The sequence below is a fragment of the Diachasmimorpha longicaudata genome, chromosome 4 (genome assembly GCF_034640455.1).
Source record: "Diachasmimorpha longicaudata isolate KC_UGA_2023 chromosome 4, iyDiaLong2, whole genome shotgun sequence".
NCBI classification, from domain to species: domain Eukaryota; kingdom Metazoa; phylum Arthropoda; class Insecta; order Hymenoptera; family Braconidae; genus Diachasmimorpha; species Diachasmimorpha longicaudata.
Window position 1 is genome coordinate 7,924,218 of NC_087228.1, and position 17,034 is coordinate 7,941,251.

General features: G+C 37.0%; 4 protein-coding genes across 4 annotated transcripts; 3 read left to right on the plus strand and 1 right to left on the minus strand.

The window, feature by feature from the left end:
• Positions 1-446: 446 nt before the first annotated feature.
• LOC135161648 (progestin and adipoQ receptor family member 3) lies at positions 447-7,234 on the plus strand. The gene is made up of 8 exons (XM_064119408.1): positions 447-615; positions 1,927-2,060; positions 4,294-4,475; positions 4,543-4,699; positions 5,055-5,207; positions 5,782-6,061; positions 6,264-6,428; positions 6,695-7,234. Exons 2-7 carry the CDS (start codon positions 1,935-1,937, stop codon positions 6,401-6,403), a joined length of 1,038 nt encoding a protein of 345 aa, XP_063975478.1. The 5' UTR covers positions 447-615; positions 1,927-1,934; the 3' UTR covers positions 6,404-6,428; positions 6,695-7,234.
• Positions 7,021-11,088, minus strand: LOC135161636 (cytochrome P450 4C1-like). The gene is made up of 10 exons (XM_064119380.1): positions 10,514-11,088; positions 10,293-10,402; positions 9,924-10,014; positions 9,559-9,753; positions 9,420-9,489; positions 9,058-9,184; positions 8,725-8,803; positions 8,258-8,370; positions 7,940-8,177; positions 7,021-7,755 (listed from the first exon to the last, which is right to left on the minus strand). The coding sequence occupies exons 1-10, from the start codon at positions 10,686-10,688 to the stop codon at positions 7,409-7,411; spliced, it is 1,545 nt and encodes a 514-aa protein (XP_063975450.1). The 5' UTR covers positions 10,689-11,088; the 3' UTR covers positions 7,021-7,408.
• An 814-nt stretch (positions 11,089-11,902) lies between these two features.
• Positions 11,903-14,113, plus strand: LOC135161649 (progestin and adipoQ receptor family member 3-like). Its single transcript, XM_064119409.1, has 6 exons — positions 11,903-12,382; positions 12,458-12,639; positions 12,759-12,909; positions 12,989-13,141; positions 13,270-13,549; positions 13,823-14,113. The coding sequence occupies exons 1-6, from the start codon at positions 12,317-12,319 to the stop codon at positions 13,954-13,956; spliced, it is 966 nt and encodes a 321-aa protein (XP_063975479.1). The 5' UTR covers positions 11,903-12,316; the 3' UTR covers positions 13,957-14,113.
• A 151-nt stretch (positions 14,114-14,264) lies between these two features.
• Positions 14,265-16,868, plus strand: LOC135161641 (proton myo-inositol cotransporter-like). Its single transcript, XM_064119389.1, has 4 exons — positions 14,265-14,791; positions 14,995-15,541; positions 15,635-15,833; positions 16,035-16,868. The coding sequence occupies exons 1-4, from the start codon at positions 14,716-14,718 to the stop codon at positions 16,584-16,586; spliced, it is 1,374 nt and encodes a 457-aa protein (XP_063975459.1). The 5' UTR covers positions 14,265-14,715; the 3' UTR covers positions 16,587-16,868.
• The last annotated feature ends 166 nt before the right edge of the window (positions 16,869-17,034 follow it).

A 17,034-nucleotide genomic window follows, 5' to 3' on the forward strand; every position in this document is an offset into this window, starting at 1 on the left:
GCACGATAGACATTTAAATTCTAAAAATTATTTCTGATTGTTCACATTAATTAAAAATTACAAAAAATTCATGTACAATTATTGTCTTAAAAATGCAATGAACATTTTTAATAACTTATCATGTGTACATTATAGCATTAGCCCTTTATATAATAAAGTCCACATACGATAAATCGTAAAGATGATGAAAAATGAAAAATATTTACATGAAATTTATTCATGAATTTCAATGGCATTGTCAGCGACTTTCTCATTTTTTTCTGACTTTGCAAGAAAAGTTCAATGTTGTCAATTATTTTTGCCGGATCACCTGTTCGAGAATTTCAGTTTAGCGAATTTTATAGGACTGGTGAGAGTGTAATAACGCAAGTCCCCTCTACCTGTTCGTGCAGACTGGACGAAAGGATGAACGTGGGGGAAAATTCGAGGGGACTTGGACTCTTGGACGTTTTGTGGGGTCAGTTGATTGAAAACACACGGGTATTCTTTCCAACGAACCAGCAGTTGTCCGTGACGTGGGGACGAGTGTTGTCGCTTGGGTACATGTTCTCGTGCAAGACATGTTACCATTCTAGTGCATTTACTTTTCAATTTCTGGGGAGTTGGATTTTTTACGTAAGTGATGCAATTTATTCCCGAGAAATGAATTACAAGTTGATGAGAATTGCACTCCATTTTTCATGGCATCGTGCCATCGAAAATCACGTCATTCGGGATGTGATATCATTTTTTAAAATTATTTAAACATTAGCGCAGTCGTCTGAATTAATTTTCTGTGTACGAGAGAATACACATGTGCATTCGCTTATCTAATTTACGGGAGCATTCAAATTGCGAGCGGAGAACTAACGCGCGAACTCATTCCATTTTGTGTTTTCTTTCAGTTAGTTGTCATTATTTTATTATTTTAATTTATCAAGAGCAAATATCAACCGCAATTTTGATCTGTTGAAAACGTCTTTAAATAACTATAACGAGAATATAAGTTCCCGTGTCAATTAATGTCAAGTAAACAATTCATAAACAATTACATTTGTAATAATTGAATTCTAACTATTCAATCGAGCCGTGAGAACAACAAATTTATTTTCTCTACGTTATGTAAACAGAGTAATTATCATCGTAATGAGTCCCCCTTTCGTGCGAAAATCATAATTCTCTTTCACTTACGAGTGTTCTTTCGATTTTGCGTACACAGCATTTGAACCCGCGAATTATTCAAGTACGACTGGTCACATTAATTTCAAGTTCAAAGTTCACTCCGAGGTTCTCGTCATGTGGTAGAATACAATTTCATTTCTCTGGACTTTCACATGATACCACGCGAGATGTGGGTTCGTGTGAGAGTGATGCGGACTCTTCTTCGGGTCTGGTAAATGGGGCCACAAGGGCGATCTCCCCAAAACCGAATCGTTCAATTCCAAAAATCAGCCACAATTTCCAGTCAAAATTAATGTTGCGCATAGTTCAAGTACCATCAGCTTAATTTCCTGGTTGTAATAAAGAGAAAGTTATTTTTATTCCAACTTAAAGTCCAGTTTCATTACTATGTATTTCTCCGGAAATACGCGAGTTCCTGATTCACAAAAATTTTCCACACGCGACTGAGATGCGATAGGGGTGAAAGTCATTAACGATTGAATTGCTTTATGAGCTGATCGGCAATGAGTTGAGTTGGGTATTCGCAAGTGTATCCGGAACGAGTAATTCAGACAACTCTAGAAACCAAATTGTCGTAAATTTTCAAAAGTCCTATTGCACGGTAACAAAAATTATTTTCTCCTTCCTCTCTGGGTTTTTAGGACTTAATCCCATCCTATCAAAAATATTGCTTCATAAAACTACTGAGAATATTTCCTCAATCTGATAAAATTAAAAAGATAATGAGGATGATATCAGTAATTAAACATTTTGAATGATCTACAGCTGCATCAATGATGAAATTACTGGCCGGTGTGGAGGAGATTAGCGAGGATGGCACGAGTGAAATAAACGACACCCAAGCGACAAATAATAATAATGTGGATAAATCGGAGGAGAAAAAGCCATTTCACAATAAGGTAATTGAACAATCACTCCGACAAATTATTTTGTGGAGACTTATTCTTAAAGGGGACATTATAGACCTATTGAAGCATTAACTTCGCAAGTCCTCATCGGATTTTAATCAGTAGTAAAGGTATTAAGGAGCCGTCCAATTAATGACGTGGGGGTACACAAAAATTTGTTATAGAGTAACCAAAAAGTTGCAAATTATTTTCTTAATATATTCAATAGAAAGATAATCAATAAAAATTTATTATTCTTCATATTTAATACATTTTGATAGGAAAATTCGCAGATGTGAACCCCCCTTCACTTTTTTACGTGCGATTTTTTTCAGCTAGAATTTTAGTACCTGAATACTCCAGATTATTTTCCAGTAAAAAATGAAATAAATACAGCCAGCGCTTTAAAAAATCTGGACGATATGCATGCGCTGAAGAAATCAAAATTTCTTTCTCGTTCTATTGGCGTTGCTCAATAAATCGGCAAAACAATGAACAGAATGTACCGAAGAAATGCTCAGCGTTTCCCTATTAATTTTTTTCTCAGCGAATCTAGAACTGATAATTTAGAGATTTTTTCTGAATAATTTTCCCAACTGTTACGATCCTCAGCTCCTCACCAATTTACCGAATAAAAAAAATCCCGTCTCCGCCGTCACCATCATTACTTGAAAACATCATTGAAATAAATTCCCCTTCAACAGTTCCACAATTTTCAACTCACTCTTTTCCATCAGACTAAACCCGTCTTGGACACGCATCTGTTACTTTCCGGGTTATGGAGTAATTTCAGTTATTTACGAACAATTTCTAATGCTCATTCTCCGAAAGTACGGAATAAAAATTGTAAAAAATAATCATCCGTTGTGTCAATGTGACCGTAACAATGATCGCCGAAAACAACGAAACTCTCGAGTTAAAGATGGATGAGAAGGGAATTTCACTGGATATTATTGAGAGAATGTATTCCGCGTCATGGATACGACACAGTGAGATGAGAAGCAGGTCCCGTTGTGACCTACTTCCTACTTTCCTATCAGCATCCCAATAGCAAGAGACCAGGGGCCTTATTCCTCCTCCATTGAAACCCTCTCGCTTTTTCGTTCGCCATTCTGAAACCACAGAAATGCAAAATTCGTTGTAAATTGCACGATGAGAATCCGCACAAAATGACGGAAATAGTGTCATCGGATCGTGAATCAATGGGATCACTTGAAAACCGCAAGAAAGTTATGCTACAGCTGGAAACTTTCCCTGTGTTCTGTGAAACATTTTATTAGTGTTTAAAACACTTCGGGATATTCAAGTACTTCAGTGATTTACCTGCAATTGAATTCCCACTTAATATCTGTAGTTTAACATCGGGACTTCCTTCCAACTCCAGACTGATACTTAATTAGTCAACACTGAGTAATTATGTCACATTTATGTAGCATCCACTTCACTTCGCAATTTTTATTTGTTAGAAAATGTTTTATCAAGTATTAATCATCATTTAATTACTGGAGTGATTGACAAATGAATAAAATGCCTACAAGAATAATTAGTGTGCTTCTGATTACCTAAAAATTGTCCTCGATGAATTAATTTTCAATCTAAAAATTGTATCCTTTGGTTCTCAGTCGATCTAAATAATTGTCGAGCCAATCGATTGTCTTCATGACCCAGTGATTTTGAAACACGTGACCCAGTAAATCCACGTGCTGACAGTGTACATTTACTTTTTGAGGGTCAAAAGGTGTTATGCAATGAGTGTTGATCGAGCACTCAATTTCCGTGATGTGCCGTGCATGCCAACGACTCTGTAACGCAATTTTCCTCATTTCGATGCACATTAGACAACTCAAAATGATTTCCATCGTTAAGAGACGATTGGAAGAATTTACTAACTCAATTTTATACTAATTCCAAATAATGCTCTTGCTCCGTTCGTACTTTTGATGAATGGAGTCATTAATCTCGTTTGATGCCCAGTGATGAAAAAGAAAACGATTTGACCTACTTGCGACAAGTGAAATGCGATAAAAGGCGCGACCTTCATCTGGGTTTTCAGATCAGTTTATTACAGGTGTCAGGACTAGGGTATTATCTGGCTGTACTATTTGCAAGTATTTTACAATCTTTCCAACATAATTAGAATTTTATTTTGTTGAGGTAATTTTATTATGATTGACAGTAGTTCACGTTCGATTATTCGATAAATGCTTCGAGGACGAAGTGATGAAGAGGCTTCTGATTATTTCAGGCGACCCATGTGAGACCGAAACAGCCAGCGGGCTCCCCAATTAAAGGAGAAGTGACCCTTGAAGATGAGGAACGAATGCGGCGTCTTCTGCCCATTGAAGAAGCTCCAGAGTATCTCACACACAATCCCTTCATCCTCCATGGATATCGGGGATATTTAACTACAAAATTATGTATAGAAAGGTTCGTAATGCTCCTTAAATACAATTATTCCGTCTCTTTTTCCTTCATCTCCATTTTGTTCCTTCAGTATTTTCTGGTGGACCAATGAAACCATCAACATATGGAGTCACATCTTCGGTTGGATGCTCTTCCTCGGGCTGACCCTCTACGACCTCTGTTTATTGAATATTCACGCACCTTTCGGTGATAAAATCATCGTGGCCCTTCTCCTCGTCTGCTTTCAGGTGAATAATCACAAAATATCCTCATCAACTTCACGGACTAATGAAGAAAATATTCCAGCACATCTGCGAGAGATACCTGCGCCCAAATTTGACAATGACACTTTCAACGGGTGTAATTGCAACCTTTACCTTTGGCTCAAGTCGTAAATCTCCCACGCGCTAAAAACATCATTTATCCGCTCGTTAAAGTTTTTTGTCTTTCCCTCCCGGGGAAAATGTGCTATAAAGATATATGAAATATTTTATGGTTCGTTCGTAAACCGCATGTAACTCCCCAGTGAATTTTCTCTCTTTCACCCCATGAATCATTAAAGCTGTAATCAAGTAATGGTGATTCTTTCTCTTTTTTAATTAGGCCTGCATGATTTTATCGTCTGTGTACCACACATTCTCCTGCAGAAGTGAGATGGACTACTGGTGCTTTCTGTGTTATGACTTGTTCGGTATTGCATTCAGTCTACTGGCGATTTACATGTCCGGGGTTTATTACGCTTTCTGGTGCCACAAGGTAATGTGTACATAAAAATGTCTATTTTAGATAGAAGATGGAGATTATATGGATCGGGGATATTCAAGAATTACATAAGGGGGTGGTGAGGGGGAGGAAGAGGTGATATGCGGAAATAAGAGGCGAATAACATCTCATAATGATGACATTCTAGCAGTAATCCTGCCGTTTGAAATAACTATTCCTGAATTAAATGAAATTTATTTATTCATTGAGACGACTTTTGCAGTTTTACATCTTATTTTGGAGTTAATTTATGAGAGATATTTTTATTCTGGGAGAACGCTATCGTGTGGGAACGATTCGCCTCTTAAATCGAATATTTTATTGTGGAAAACAGAATTACTTTACATTTTTTATTTTTTATTTTTAAATAGAACCATTTTTCTCTTCATAATTACTAGATAAGAATATACTTTTCTGTTTATATTTCTAAATAATGTCTCTCATGGTAACATTTGAATTAAAAAACATCTTAAAAGTTGTAAATTTTCAATTGCCATGAATTTAATTACCTTCTTGTTCAACAATAAAAAAATCCGCTGTTTGTGACATGAGATGTTTGTGATCGCAGGATCTCCAGCAATTTTACTTGATCACAGTCCTTCTGATATTCGTCCTGGCGATGGTACTGCAGATACCTAGCCTAGAGGTCAATGGCAATGTGAAACTCCTGGTGTTCGTCGGATGGGCAATCTATGGAGTCCTTCCTACATTGCACTGGGGCATCACCATGGGGGGCATGGAGAATCCCATGGTTAAAATGCTAGTGCCCAGGGTTCTGGGAATGTATGTCATCAGTGGTGTTGCATTTGCTATTTATCTCACTAAAATTCCGGAGCGTTGGTTCCCTGGTAAGTGGATCAAAATTATTGCAAGTTAAGATCATTGTTTTTTACGACCTTTTTAAGTTGCCCGGGCACTTGTCCGACCCATAACGGACCGTACCTACTTTCCCGGACTGCTGCGTCTTTTGCCGGAGCTTGAAAAAATTTTAAATCGGTTTAGAAAATAACGAAAGATCGTGTGTTGATAGAAAATGTTTGTTATGAACAGGCTCAGTAGATTATATCGGCTCCTCTCATCAATGGTGGCATGTCCTTGTGGTACTGGCACTGTATTACTGGCACAACACCGGCATGCTTTACGTGGAGTACAGGATGAATCATGGATGTCCCAGCAATATGGTATTATGACATGAGGGCATTGATGGTCACTCAGGTAATTACTTTGCTAATTCAATGAAATTTGATTGCTTTTTGTATGTAATTCCCTGAAGATATTTTACTATTTCAAAAACTGTAAAAATCACGGAAGATAAATAAATTATTCCCTACAAAGACATAAATACTTTCCCAGAATTTTTCAACGAATGTTCTTACGAAATAGAAAATAATGAAATACGATTTTTCTTCGCTTATTTATGCTCTGAAACATTGTCACATTTTTTTTTTTCAATGGACCAATTTCCAATTTGTTCTTTTCAGACTCTTTTGCCCATCAGTCGTGTTCTCAGGGGTTGATTACAGAGCGGGCCGATTGGTTTCAACAGACATTCTATGCCGATAAATCGGAAAATGTATGTTTTGTAGAACCGCTCACCGCCTACATGAACTACGGACTTCGACAGAAAACATTGCAGTGAACGAGAGAAACTCGGTAGTAAAATGTAGTATCAAGTTTGCAATTCATCTCTCAGTCAACAGACATTGTCATCCATCCAACGAGTTCATTTATTTAATATTAAATAATAGCAGTAGCAATTGCACCCCATCACTGCAGTTAACCAAATGGAAATGGATTTCAACGAAAATATTTTGTAGATATTTTATTCTCATTTATTCTTTCGCATACATTTGTTGCTACGTCTATCTTGAATTGTTGTTGAAGTATTTGCGTTGAAAATCGAGTATTTTCATAATTTGGAACCCTGGAAGGGATGCCAAGAGCGTTGGTTATTACGTGATATTGTTATAATGTATTCAATAACCTATTTATTTTTAATTAATAATATGTCTATAAATTGTTTTAGGAATTTTTATTAAACACATTAAGAAAATTCCTCCCAACCAACTTCTATTGTTTACTCATTTATAATAAAATATCATTCGTTAATTCTAACTACACAATTTTTCCCAAATTGTTTACACAAAATTCATTTGAAAAAATCTAAATTTTCGAGCCCCACGTGGATGAGATAGCTACAAACGACTTCGTGGATAAAAGTTCATGTAAATGCCATCACAGGGTCTCAATATAATCGCTGTATATAACTTAATATTATCATGATTATCGCGACTCTCAACCCTCCATTTTCGGAATATTTCGGTCAGCACAATTTTAGCCTCCAGTAAGGCAAATTTCTGACCAATACAATTTCGTGGACCACCACTGAAAGGTATCCAACTATACGGATGTCGATTTGTTGAATTTTCCGGCAGAAACCGATCAGGATCGAAGTGCGTTGGGTTTGGCCAGTGCTTTGGATTACGATGGAGGTGATAAATTTGCAACGTCAGTATACATCCTGCGGGTATCGTATAGGGACCTGTTTAAATGAGAATTAATACCAAAATTGATTATAACTTCATTAAAATTTTGAATGTTTATTTTACTGTATGATTCCCAGAGCTATTTTGAGTCAATCGTCGATGTTATTACAACATAAATTAAATGAGGCCTAACACTACTGTAAATTTTCGACAAAAAAATGTTGAAAAATTCAAATATACCCATTTGTAAATCCTCAGACAAACTTCGGCTGACAGCTGTTGCACTCGGAAACATTCTCAGGACTTCTTTTATAACTCTGTCCAGATATTTCAACTGATGAACTTGTTTCGTAGTGACTGGCTCATCCGAGTCACCGAAAACCTCATCCAACTCTTCATGAATTTTACTCTGAACTTTCTCATCATTTCCGATGCAGAATAAGGCCCAACTCATGAGTGCCCCTGTTGTGTCATGACCCTGCAAATTTTACCACAGCTTATTCATCAACTGTGGTAATTTTAAAATATATAATTCATCATCTGCTCTTGATAACTTACCGCAAACATAAAAGTGTTGACTTGCTCTCGTATTTCTTCGATAGTTAACGGTCTTACGGTATTTTCGCTGGCCTCGAGCAATAAATCCAAGAATGCTCGCCTTTTCTTGGTTTCTGTGAAACAAACGACATCTTCATCTACTTTTGTATTTATAATTACTCATTTATTTCTATAATAATGCGATGATTATAATTTTCCGAAGACTTTGAAAGAAGTGACAGGACAATCCTGATCATCTTAATTCGTTTTACCCCCCTTCTTTTCAAATGAAAATCCCGGAAATCGTCAGTTACACCTACAGTTTCAATAATCGACATAACAACCCCTCGTTTGAATAATCGACTTTTAAATTGCTGTGACAATTAAAACTATCGATCAACTATCGGTCACTTATATTACTGGGACTAATCGATGTTTCCTGGACACTTAGGGAGATTATAAACACCATTTGTTCTACGAGCTATTACTTATTTCTTCGTTTGCATCCTGATTATCACCAACGATTGTCGACTTTTCTTGTCTCTCAGCTCTTTTCTGCTCAATCACCTGTGAGCAAAAATTTAATGTTTCATTCATCCTCTTCTATCATTTACCAGCTGCTAAATTACTCTTCCAATTTTGTTCAGTTCAGGCAAATTCCAATTAATTAATTATTTTTTATTCCTTTTCATTTTAATTCGCTTAATTATTCAGACGTGTATTTGCAAATCAAAGTGTGGGAAACTTGGATAATCATTTTTACTAGTTTTTTTGCTTATCCTCGTTGTGAATAAACTCAGCATTTGTGAAGAAATAATTACCTGCGTACTTCTCCTATGCGTTGTTTCGATAGCTGCCTTGAATTGTTTCCCCCCCTTTGTCCGGTAGTAAATCCAGTCTAGTTTCAACCAGGGCCGCATCATGCGATTCACCACGTTTTTTGATATACTGGAAAAAAGGCCACAATTGTATTAAAATGAATAAATATAGTTATTATAGAGAATAAAATATTATTTTTATTATTTTATTTCAATGGTTTATATTAGTATTCCTGGTATTCTCTTCTTTTAGTGGTTTCAACAAGTTTTCAGACAAGTCTTGTCTTCTCCATAAAATAATTTGTATCGAAATTTAGTTGCTATTGTCATATTGAGAGTTAAATTTGTCGTAATTTTTAACATACCATTCAACAGCTCGACTGTATTCATTCTCAACCTGGCTCTGGGCATCGACGTTCACACCCATTGCAGTTTCTAAAATAAACTTTATCCGTCATCATTTGATTACATCTAGACAGTATAAAAAAATAAACTTCGAGTCACCACAGATAATATCCAGTGCACATTTCCCAGTCATATTGAATACATCGAATGGCTCCTGACCATGCAATTGTACCTGCTCCCTCAACCGTTTATTTAATATTGCAGCTTTTTCTACAATCACCTCAGCGAAATCCTCAAGAATACCAAAATGAAAAGCCGGTGTTATCAATTTTCGATCGTGAAACCATTTTTCTCCTGAAATAGGGGCAATTTTGAAGAATTTTCGTGTGATGCTTCAACGTGTCAGATGAAAAATGACAGATAATGAGAAATTAATCTCTCATATCTCGTTTAATATTGAATCTTGATAATTGTGGAGCCAGTCAGTCAGCAACATAACAAGTTGGATATTAATTTTTATCTACCTGATGATGTCAATAAACCTTTTCCCAACCATGGCTCTATGTATTCATACACCATCGATTTGTCGATATGTTTTGTACTCCGGAGAATGATCTGAAAATGTTGAAAGATGAAGTCATTATTGATAGCATTATCAGAAGCTGAAATTTTGTCTAAAAAAATTATTTAAATAACTTGATGTCGTACTCTAAGGAAAGAAGGGAACTCGTGTCTAAAATGGTGATAATTTATTCATAAAAAAATGAGTGATGGAATTTTGGAGTTTCCTACGAAATTATTGAAAACTGAACTGCTGAACTGAACTGTTGCCTCCAAGAGGGTCAAAATGCTAACTCATCACATCGCATTATTAATAAACATAACATAATTACCTCAGCGTATTCAGGTGTTGTGATATGGACCAATGGATCAACTCCAATCCATATTTTGAAAATTCCATTTTCGTAACGACTTGATATTTTGTGAAACCATCGGAGGCGATCTAATTTCCGTACCACAGTGAAGCAACGGAATGCGTAATAATAGTTAATATTTTTCAAAATGTCGCGTTAATCATCGTTGAAAGATGTGATGCATAAATAGATCAATTTACCTTCTTCCCTGAGATTAATAATTTCCCACGACACACCGATAATTGGGAACCGTGCTTGGGGGCCCGGCATTTCGTTGATTCTTCGCCGCCATAGATAGTAGTTATAAATTTTTTGGAATATTTTATAACCAACTATCAGCGAGAGACTGACAACGGTAATCCACAATGTTTCCATTGTATCAGTTTGTGTGTGACACTTGCTGAATTATCATTTCATACTGGTGTACTCTTGCCGCGTCGTTTGTATATATCACTCCCACGTATAATATCCCCTCTCTGTGTTGATAAAGTGGAAGCAGGAACGGATTAACAGTTACTGCAGCGAATGAGAAGATACAATTGCCATAACAATCTGCGCAATTTTTTTCTCACTGATTACAAAGAGAAATCGCTGGATTCTACAGTGAGGATGGGCTCGATCTGCCAGTCGAAATCGGGGTAATCCATGACCTGGACCTCTCCGATTTGGTCCACGATTTTTCACACCACTAATCTACCTCAAGAAGATCCTCCCGATTTTTTTCAAATACTAATTATCATCGGGTTATACTTAAACCGACTCAACAAGTCGAAAAACAACGCACCTTCAAAAAAATCTGGAAAAAATTACAAAATTGAAAGAGAGATGATTTTTTAAAATTAATTCCCCGATGGATCGACAGATTAGACAATTAATGGAGATCTCTTCTATAGTAACGAAGGAATAGATATTTTTCCGCCCTAAAGCAGAAAGTCTTCGCTTTTCTGTCTAGAGCTCACTCATAAAATACTTATGATCAGATGAATCACAGGAGAAGTGATGTAACTGTACAGTGAAGTTGGGTTTGAAGTGATTATAATTTTCAACTCACTGCTCACTATAACACTTAATAACACTGGAACTGCTTCGTCACGAGGAGAAGCCGTCAATTTTCGATTAAACATTAATTTTTCAGCTTCATCATCTTTCCAGTTCCAATCAGTCATCATTACAATTGAAACAAGATAATGGTGACTTTGGCGAGTATTTTTAGGATGAAGGGTATTATAGATTATATTACTATACGATGACATGCCTTTCCGCAGGTGCGGTTGATAAATGTTTCTTCAGATCGAATACCGATTCATCAGCGAAGTTCCCACCCATTTAGACAAATGGAATCATTTTTTTTCCACTCAACATCCGTCAAGTCCCAGATCAAATTCCGTAAAATTCATTTTGCGCACACTGTACGTAAAACTGGTGCTTTAGGTCCGCCGATGCCCTTCGGAAGTTCTAATTGAACGTTGGGTTCGTGAAAATAGAAATTCCGCAAAAAATTTCAGCCTTTCCCATTAAACTTTTTAAGATATCTTAAAAAATTTTGCATAACTCCTGCAATTCTCTTCAAAATTGTCTCTGCCTTATCGGTAATAGACCCCTACATTATTCACCGTGTTAATAGGCATTCAAACATTGACTTTAAACGGATTGATTCCATAAATATCTAAAGACTGCGAAGTCACCCAGCGCACCTACGAAATAGTTGTTAGACGTGAAATTTTCCCACTATCGTGAAAACACGGAAACCCAGCAATTAACTTCCCCCCTCTCCTATCCCCTACTATTACGTGCAAACTTGCTGTATGAATGCATCACTATGTCGACTGTTGTCGAGTTACTGCATCGAAAAAATGATAATGCATGGAGTGATAAGCGCGCTTTCCTTGAAGAAAACCGACTATTGCTGTTTAACTGAAATGTCGAGGGGTCGATCGTAACTCAATGCCGTCTTACGAATGTTAATAACAATCTGCAAAATTGATTGTATAACTAATTGAAGGATGACGAGGAAGATTGGAATTGCATCGCGGCTGACAGATCAACTGAGAAATTCAACCGTAAATCACGTGAGTCACGAATGAAACTTCGTCTTTTTTGACAATCTGTGGTGTTTTGTTAATTACTGGGGTATTTATTTCCAGGGGAGAAATTATAGAAAAAAATCTGATGAAGGTCTACTGCATGATGACGCCCTGGAAAAGGAGAAGGAGAAGGAAATGAGGCGAATTCTCACAATCGAAGAGGCCCCGAATTATCTAAGACATAATCCGTATATTTTGAATGGATACAGGGGATGTAAAACGAAAAAATTGTGTGTGGAAAGGTTCGTGGGATTAATTAGTTAATTTATTTAATTTATTTGACACAAAAAAAGTACGAATATTCGAAAAAAATACATCGAGAAAAAATGTGCTGAATGGGTTATTAATTAATCGTTTTCAGTGTTTTTTGGTGGACAAATGAAACTGTCAATATTTGGAGTCATGTCTTAGGTTTTATTTTTTTTTTCGTATTGGCATGCTATGACGTCTACTTTACAGACGCGTCATATCTACAAAAAGCTATAGGCCTATTCGCGAGCATAAATTTCCAGGTAAAATCGCATTTACCACGAGGATCCTATTAATTTACTAATTTATTAATTTTAATTGATCGTAAAATTTTATTCACAGATTGCCCTGATTAGTTCAACAATTTATCACATCTTCTCCTGCAGAAATGACAAAATCTACGACTGCCTGCTAGCTGTCGACATGTTTGGCATCTCCTTGAGTCTATTAGCTATTTATCTCTCGGGAATATATTTCGCTTTCACGTGTTACGAGGTACCAATTTCTTTAGAAGTAAATTGGTTCCAGGACATGCTCAATTCTATTTATTTGTGTAAATACTTGATACATCGTCTCTCTGAGATGAAAACTGTTAATCAATCAATTCATCGATTCAATTTCAGTATCATCGATTTTTCTACTTGATCACAGTTCTCCTAATTTTCACAATCGCAATCGTACTGCAAATTCCTCAATACAACTTCAGTCCTAACGTCAAGATATCAGTTCTCTTCGGCTGGGCAGCCTATGGGATTCTACCGACGCTTCATGGAATCATAGTCATGGGTGGATTACAGCATCCCATGGTACAGCAGTTGTTTCCCAGGATAATGGGCATGTACGCTATAACTTCACTGGCATTTTTCCTCTTCGAGACTAAGATACCTGAACGGTTCTTTCCAGGTAATTGTGCATTTCACGTCCAAAGAAAAATATCAACGTCATTCCTGATTCAATTTTTGTCACGATCAAACGCCATTACAATGAATTAATATAACAAATTAAAAATATAGGAACAGTAAATAATCATGAGATGATTCCACTTAAGTAATCTTCGCTTGGGAGTGACGGAACGAAAAAATACACTTTTCAGACATAAACACTTTGAAGGAAACAAATATTGGACAATTTTTTTTCGATGTAGTCATGGACTTATTTTCATTATTCCCTAAACAGGTGCTGTTGACTACGTCGGGTCTTCCCATCAGTGGTGGCATTTGTTGATACTGTTTGCATTCTTCTACTGGCGTAATACCGGTCTCCTTTATTTTGAGTATATCAATAATCACGGGTGTATAGTACTTACATAGTAGTACTAGCAGAATCGCTCGTTGCTACAATTCAAATTATTAATTTATTTATTTATCTTCTGTCTATTATCGTTGCACTGTTTTAAATAGCTAGCAAAATGACACATGACTTTAAGGTATCTTTGAATACTGAAAGACAATAAATTAATTGAAGTGACTTTGATTTTATTCAGAAGTGTTTACGGTCAGCAAAATCGTTGCAAAAGTTGTGGGAAATTTAGACATTCGTTTTTTTATCTGTGATCTCATCCACAATTACCCCATGTGATCATTCCTAATTTTATAAATTTGAATAAATCAATTAAGATGGCGATCACAGGGAAAAGGTAGGCCTCGATTGACTAGGAAAACTTATATTTCTTTGCGCGTAGAAGAATTAGATATGCGTCATGAGGAAAACCATCGCCTCACGGTCATCGTGGATGTTCCGCAATCACGTTACAATTTTTCCTCAAAATAAAAATTCTCAATAGAAACAAAATTCCATCGCTGTCGCATTTTAGCGGTCGCTCCTGAAAGGGACGAAAACCTCCTGCGCGGTGCGTTCAATAGAACTCATCGAACTCAGTTCATCAACAGTATATCGAACAGTGATTATCGAATACCTCGAGTCCAATCAGTTATATTGACCACGGAATCGTTAACATCATCATTAGCTCTTCAAATGCATCGCCAGCAGAAGTTCGGAAGATCCCGAGAAAGAAATTCCAAACGGAAGTGATTGGGACATTAATATTGTCTTGAAAAATCGATTCAAAAATGGAAATCGAAGAAGCAAGGTACAATGTCAACAAAAATGCGGGGAAAACGAGGCAGCTGATTGCCACTGTCATGGGTGAGTTTCGTGAAATAAATTACAGAGTTAATTTGGAACATCTGGTGAACTTGGTCACAACCTCTTGCTTAAAAAAAATTGCAACCTGTTAAGGTAAAATTTCGGGAAAATTTGGAATTTCTGGATAATTTTTACAGACGTAGATTTTCCTCAGGAATTTCTCCCCCTATATATTAATGACCTCTACAAATATTAAATTCCAGCCAATATGTACACCTTTATGGCCGTCGTCTTGCTAGCAACTCTGGTGAGCACTTACGATCAACTTGGCTTGATATTGAGGCCCCAGAATAACATCAGCTTCCAAGTGGTAGCCCCTTTCTCAATGCTCCTCGGCTTTCCCATTGCCCGTTTTTCCTGTGAACTCTACGGCCGTAAATTCACCCTCTGCATAGCAGCGATTCCTCTCACCCTCTGTTGCGTCCTGCTCTCCGTTGTGGAGAACACCCTGGTCCTCCTGACCATCGCCTTCGCCCTCGGAGGAGTTGGAAGTGCCCTGTGTCTCTTCACGGTACCGATTTATGTGGCTGAGATATCCTGCGATGGCATACGAGGGGGACTTGGCACAGTTCGTGCTATATTCATGACCATTGGATTGGCAAGTGCTTATCTAATTACTTATAAACGGGCATTTCGGGACTCTGCGTACATTGTCATGTTCTTTCCCTTGTTCTTGGGATTGGGGTTCGCATTTATGCCCGAAACGCCGATCTACTTGTACGGGACTTCTGGAATAGAAGACACTACGAAGTGAGTAGTTTTTATTTTAGGCATTTGTTCTTCTGTATGTTCAATTAAATTTCAGTGTCTATTAATTCATAAATCATTTCTCTGATGCAACAGGTCCTTGATGCAACTGAGAGGCAATAATCAAGCCTGTGTCACTTATGAACTATCTCGTATGAGGGAAAATGGCCAAATGATGGTCAGTTCAAAATCATATTGTTTCGGGAAATTCTTCAAAGACCCAGGAAAACGTCGCGGTTTTATCGCAGCTTGTGGTCTGCTCTGTGGACAATCGGTCTGGCAAGTGATAACCGCGGTAAGATAAATGTTTCCATAAAAGAAAGACGTTTCTACTTATCCGCAAATGTGTTTCTTATAAATTACAACAGTCAATTCATGACTATATTAACTAAACAACGAATGACCCAATCAATTGATTGCTACAGTAATTGACCCGTTAATTATTTAATATATTGACTAGCAAATTGAGCAATTAATGAGTTGATTTTTTATTTAGCTGCATATTTGGATGCACATGCACGGGCTTATAACAGCTGACAAAGTGAGAGTGATTCCTGTGATAATTTTTTTAACGTGTCAAATCCTCGGATCGATTGCATCGTCAATCCTAATGCGCTGGGGAGGACGCCGACAGTTGCTGTTCGTGTCGTGCATTGGAACGATCATTTATTTTGTAGCTTATGTTACAATTGCATTGCTCCCTTACAACTTGCACGCATCAGTGTGGATTTTGATTCCTTTAGCAATTCTGTCCATAATTGCTTACTATGCTGGTATTGGTACACTGCCATCGGTCATTGCCACCGAAGTATTCCCACGAGCAGTCCTGTCATTGGGCTACATGTGGTCTGTCACCATCTCCTGGATTGTGCTTTTTCTTCTCGTGGGGCTTACCAGCCTCATCGACATCCCAGCATATACAGCAGCTTTAATTAACGTTGGACTGTGTATATGCTACTTTGTCTTCATTGTGGCCTTCGTTCCTGAGACCAAGGGAAGTAACATCGAAGAGATTGCCCGTGGATTACGCAGCGGTTACAAACAATAAATCCAAATAGACGTGATTTATCGATGAGTTGGAAGTGAGAATGAAACCAAAGCCTGTGTTCCTCTCCAGTTATACAGATACTTTTAAGAAATTCAGTGCTTGTTAGCACTCAGAAGAAATTCAGTGTTGATTGAGTCATGTAATGTGATATCAAGGTATACTTTTCATTTACTGTCATTTTTAGTAAGTAACAATTGTAAAAAGAAGGAACCTCATTTATTAAATTGGACTACAGAATTGATTAATAAATTCTCAATTGGTGGAGACTCCCACCAAACTAATGACTATTTTTTTTAATCCCCCTGAAGTCGGGGAAACATGGCGGTTTGTCTAGGGAGCCTTAATGCAAAATCGTTATTTAATAAATTAAAACTTACTGTTGTTTTTGAAAACGTCAAATCTTGGCGAGCAATAAAAATGGTGTGGTAGTGTAGAAATTTTTAAACTA

What these genes read in the sequence shown, in the direction of transcription:
- LOC135161648 (XM_064119408.1), top strand. Translation starts at nt 1,935, where the DNA reads ATGATGAAATTACTGGCCGGTGTGGAGGAGATTAGCGAGGATGGCACG. An exon ending in AAAAGCCATTTCACAATAAG is followed by an intron (nt 2,061 to 4,293) that starts GTAATTGAACAA and finishes TGATTATTTCAG; the next exon opens with GCGACCCATGTGAGACCGAA. An exon ending in TTCTCCTCGTCTGCTTTCAG is followed by an intron (nt 4,700 to 5,054) that starts GTGAATAATCAC and finishes TTTTTTAATTAG; the next exon opens with GCCTGCATGATTTTATCGTC.
- LOC135161636 (XM_064119380.1), bottom strand. Translation starts at nt 10,688, where the DNA reads ATGGAAACATTGTGGATTACCGTTGTCAGTCTCTCGCTGATAGTTGGT. An exon ending in TATTAATCTCAGGGAAGAAG is followed by an intron (nt 10,403 to 10,513) that starts GTAAATTGATCT and finishes TACGGAAATTAG; the next exon opens with ATCGCCTCCGATGGTTTCAC. An exon ending in CAACACCTGAATACGCTGAG is followed by an intron (nt 10,015 to 10,292) that starts GTAATTATGTTA and finishes CAACATTTTCAG; the next exon opens with ATCATTCTCCGGAGTACAAA.
- LOC135161649 (XM_064119409.1), top strand. Translation starts at nt 12,317, where the DNA reads ATGACGAGGAAGATTGGAATTGCATCGCGGCTGACAGATCAACTGAGA. An exon ending in TCGCGAGCATAAATTTCCAG is followed by an intron (nt 12,910 to 12,988) that starts GTAAAATCGCAT and finishes TTTTATTCACAG; the next exon opens with ATTGCCCTGATTAGTTCAAC. An exon ending in TCGCTTTCACGTGTTACGAG is followed by an intron (nt 13,142 to 13,269) that starts GTACCAATTTCT and finishes ATTCAATTTCAG; the next exon opens with TATCATCGATTTTTCTACTT.
- LOC135161641 (XM_064119389.1), top strand. Translation starts at nt 14,716, where the DNA reads ATGGAAATCGAAGAAGCAAGGTACAATGTCAACAAAAATGCGGGGAAA. An exon ending in GGAATAGAAGACACTACGAA is followed by an intron (nt 15,542 to 15,634) that starts GTGAGTAGTTTT and finishes CTGATGCAACAG; the next exon opens with GTCCTTGATGCAACTGAGAG. An exon ending in TCTGGCAAGTGATAACCGCG is followed by an intron (nt 15,834 to 16,034) that starts GTAAGATAAATG and finishes TTTTTTATTTAG; the next exon opens with CTGCATATTTGGATGCACAT.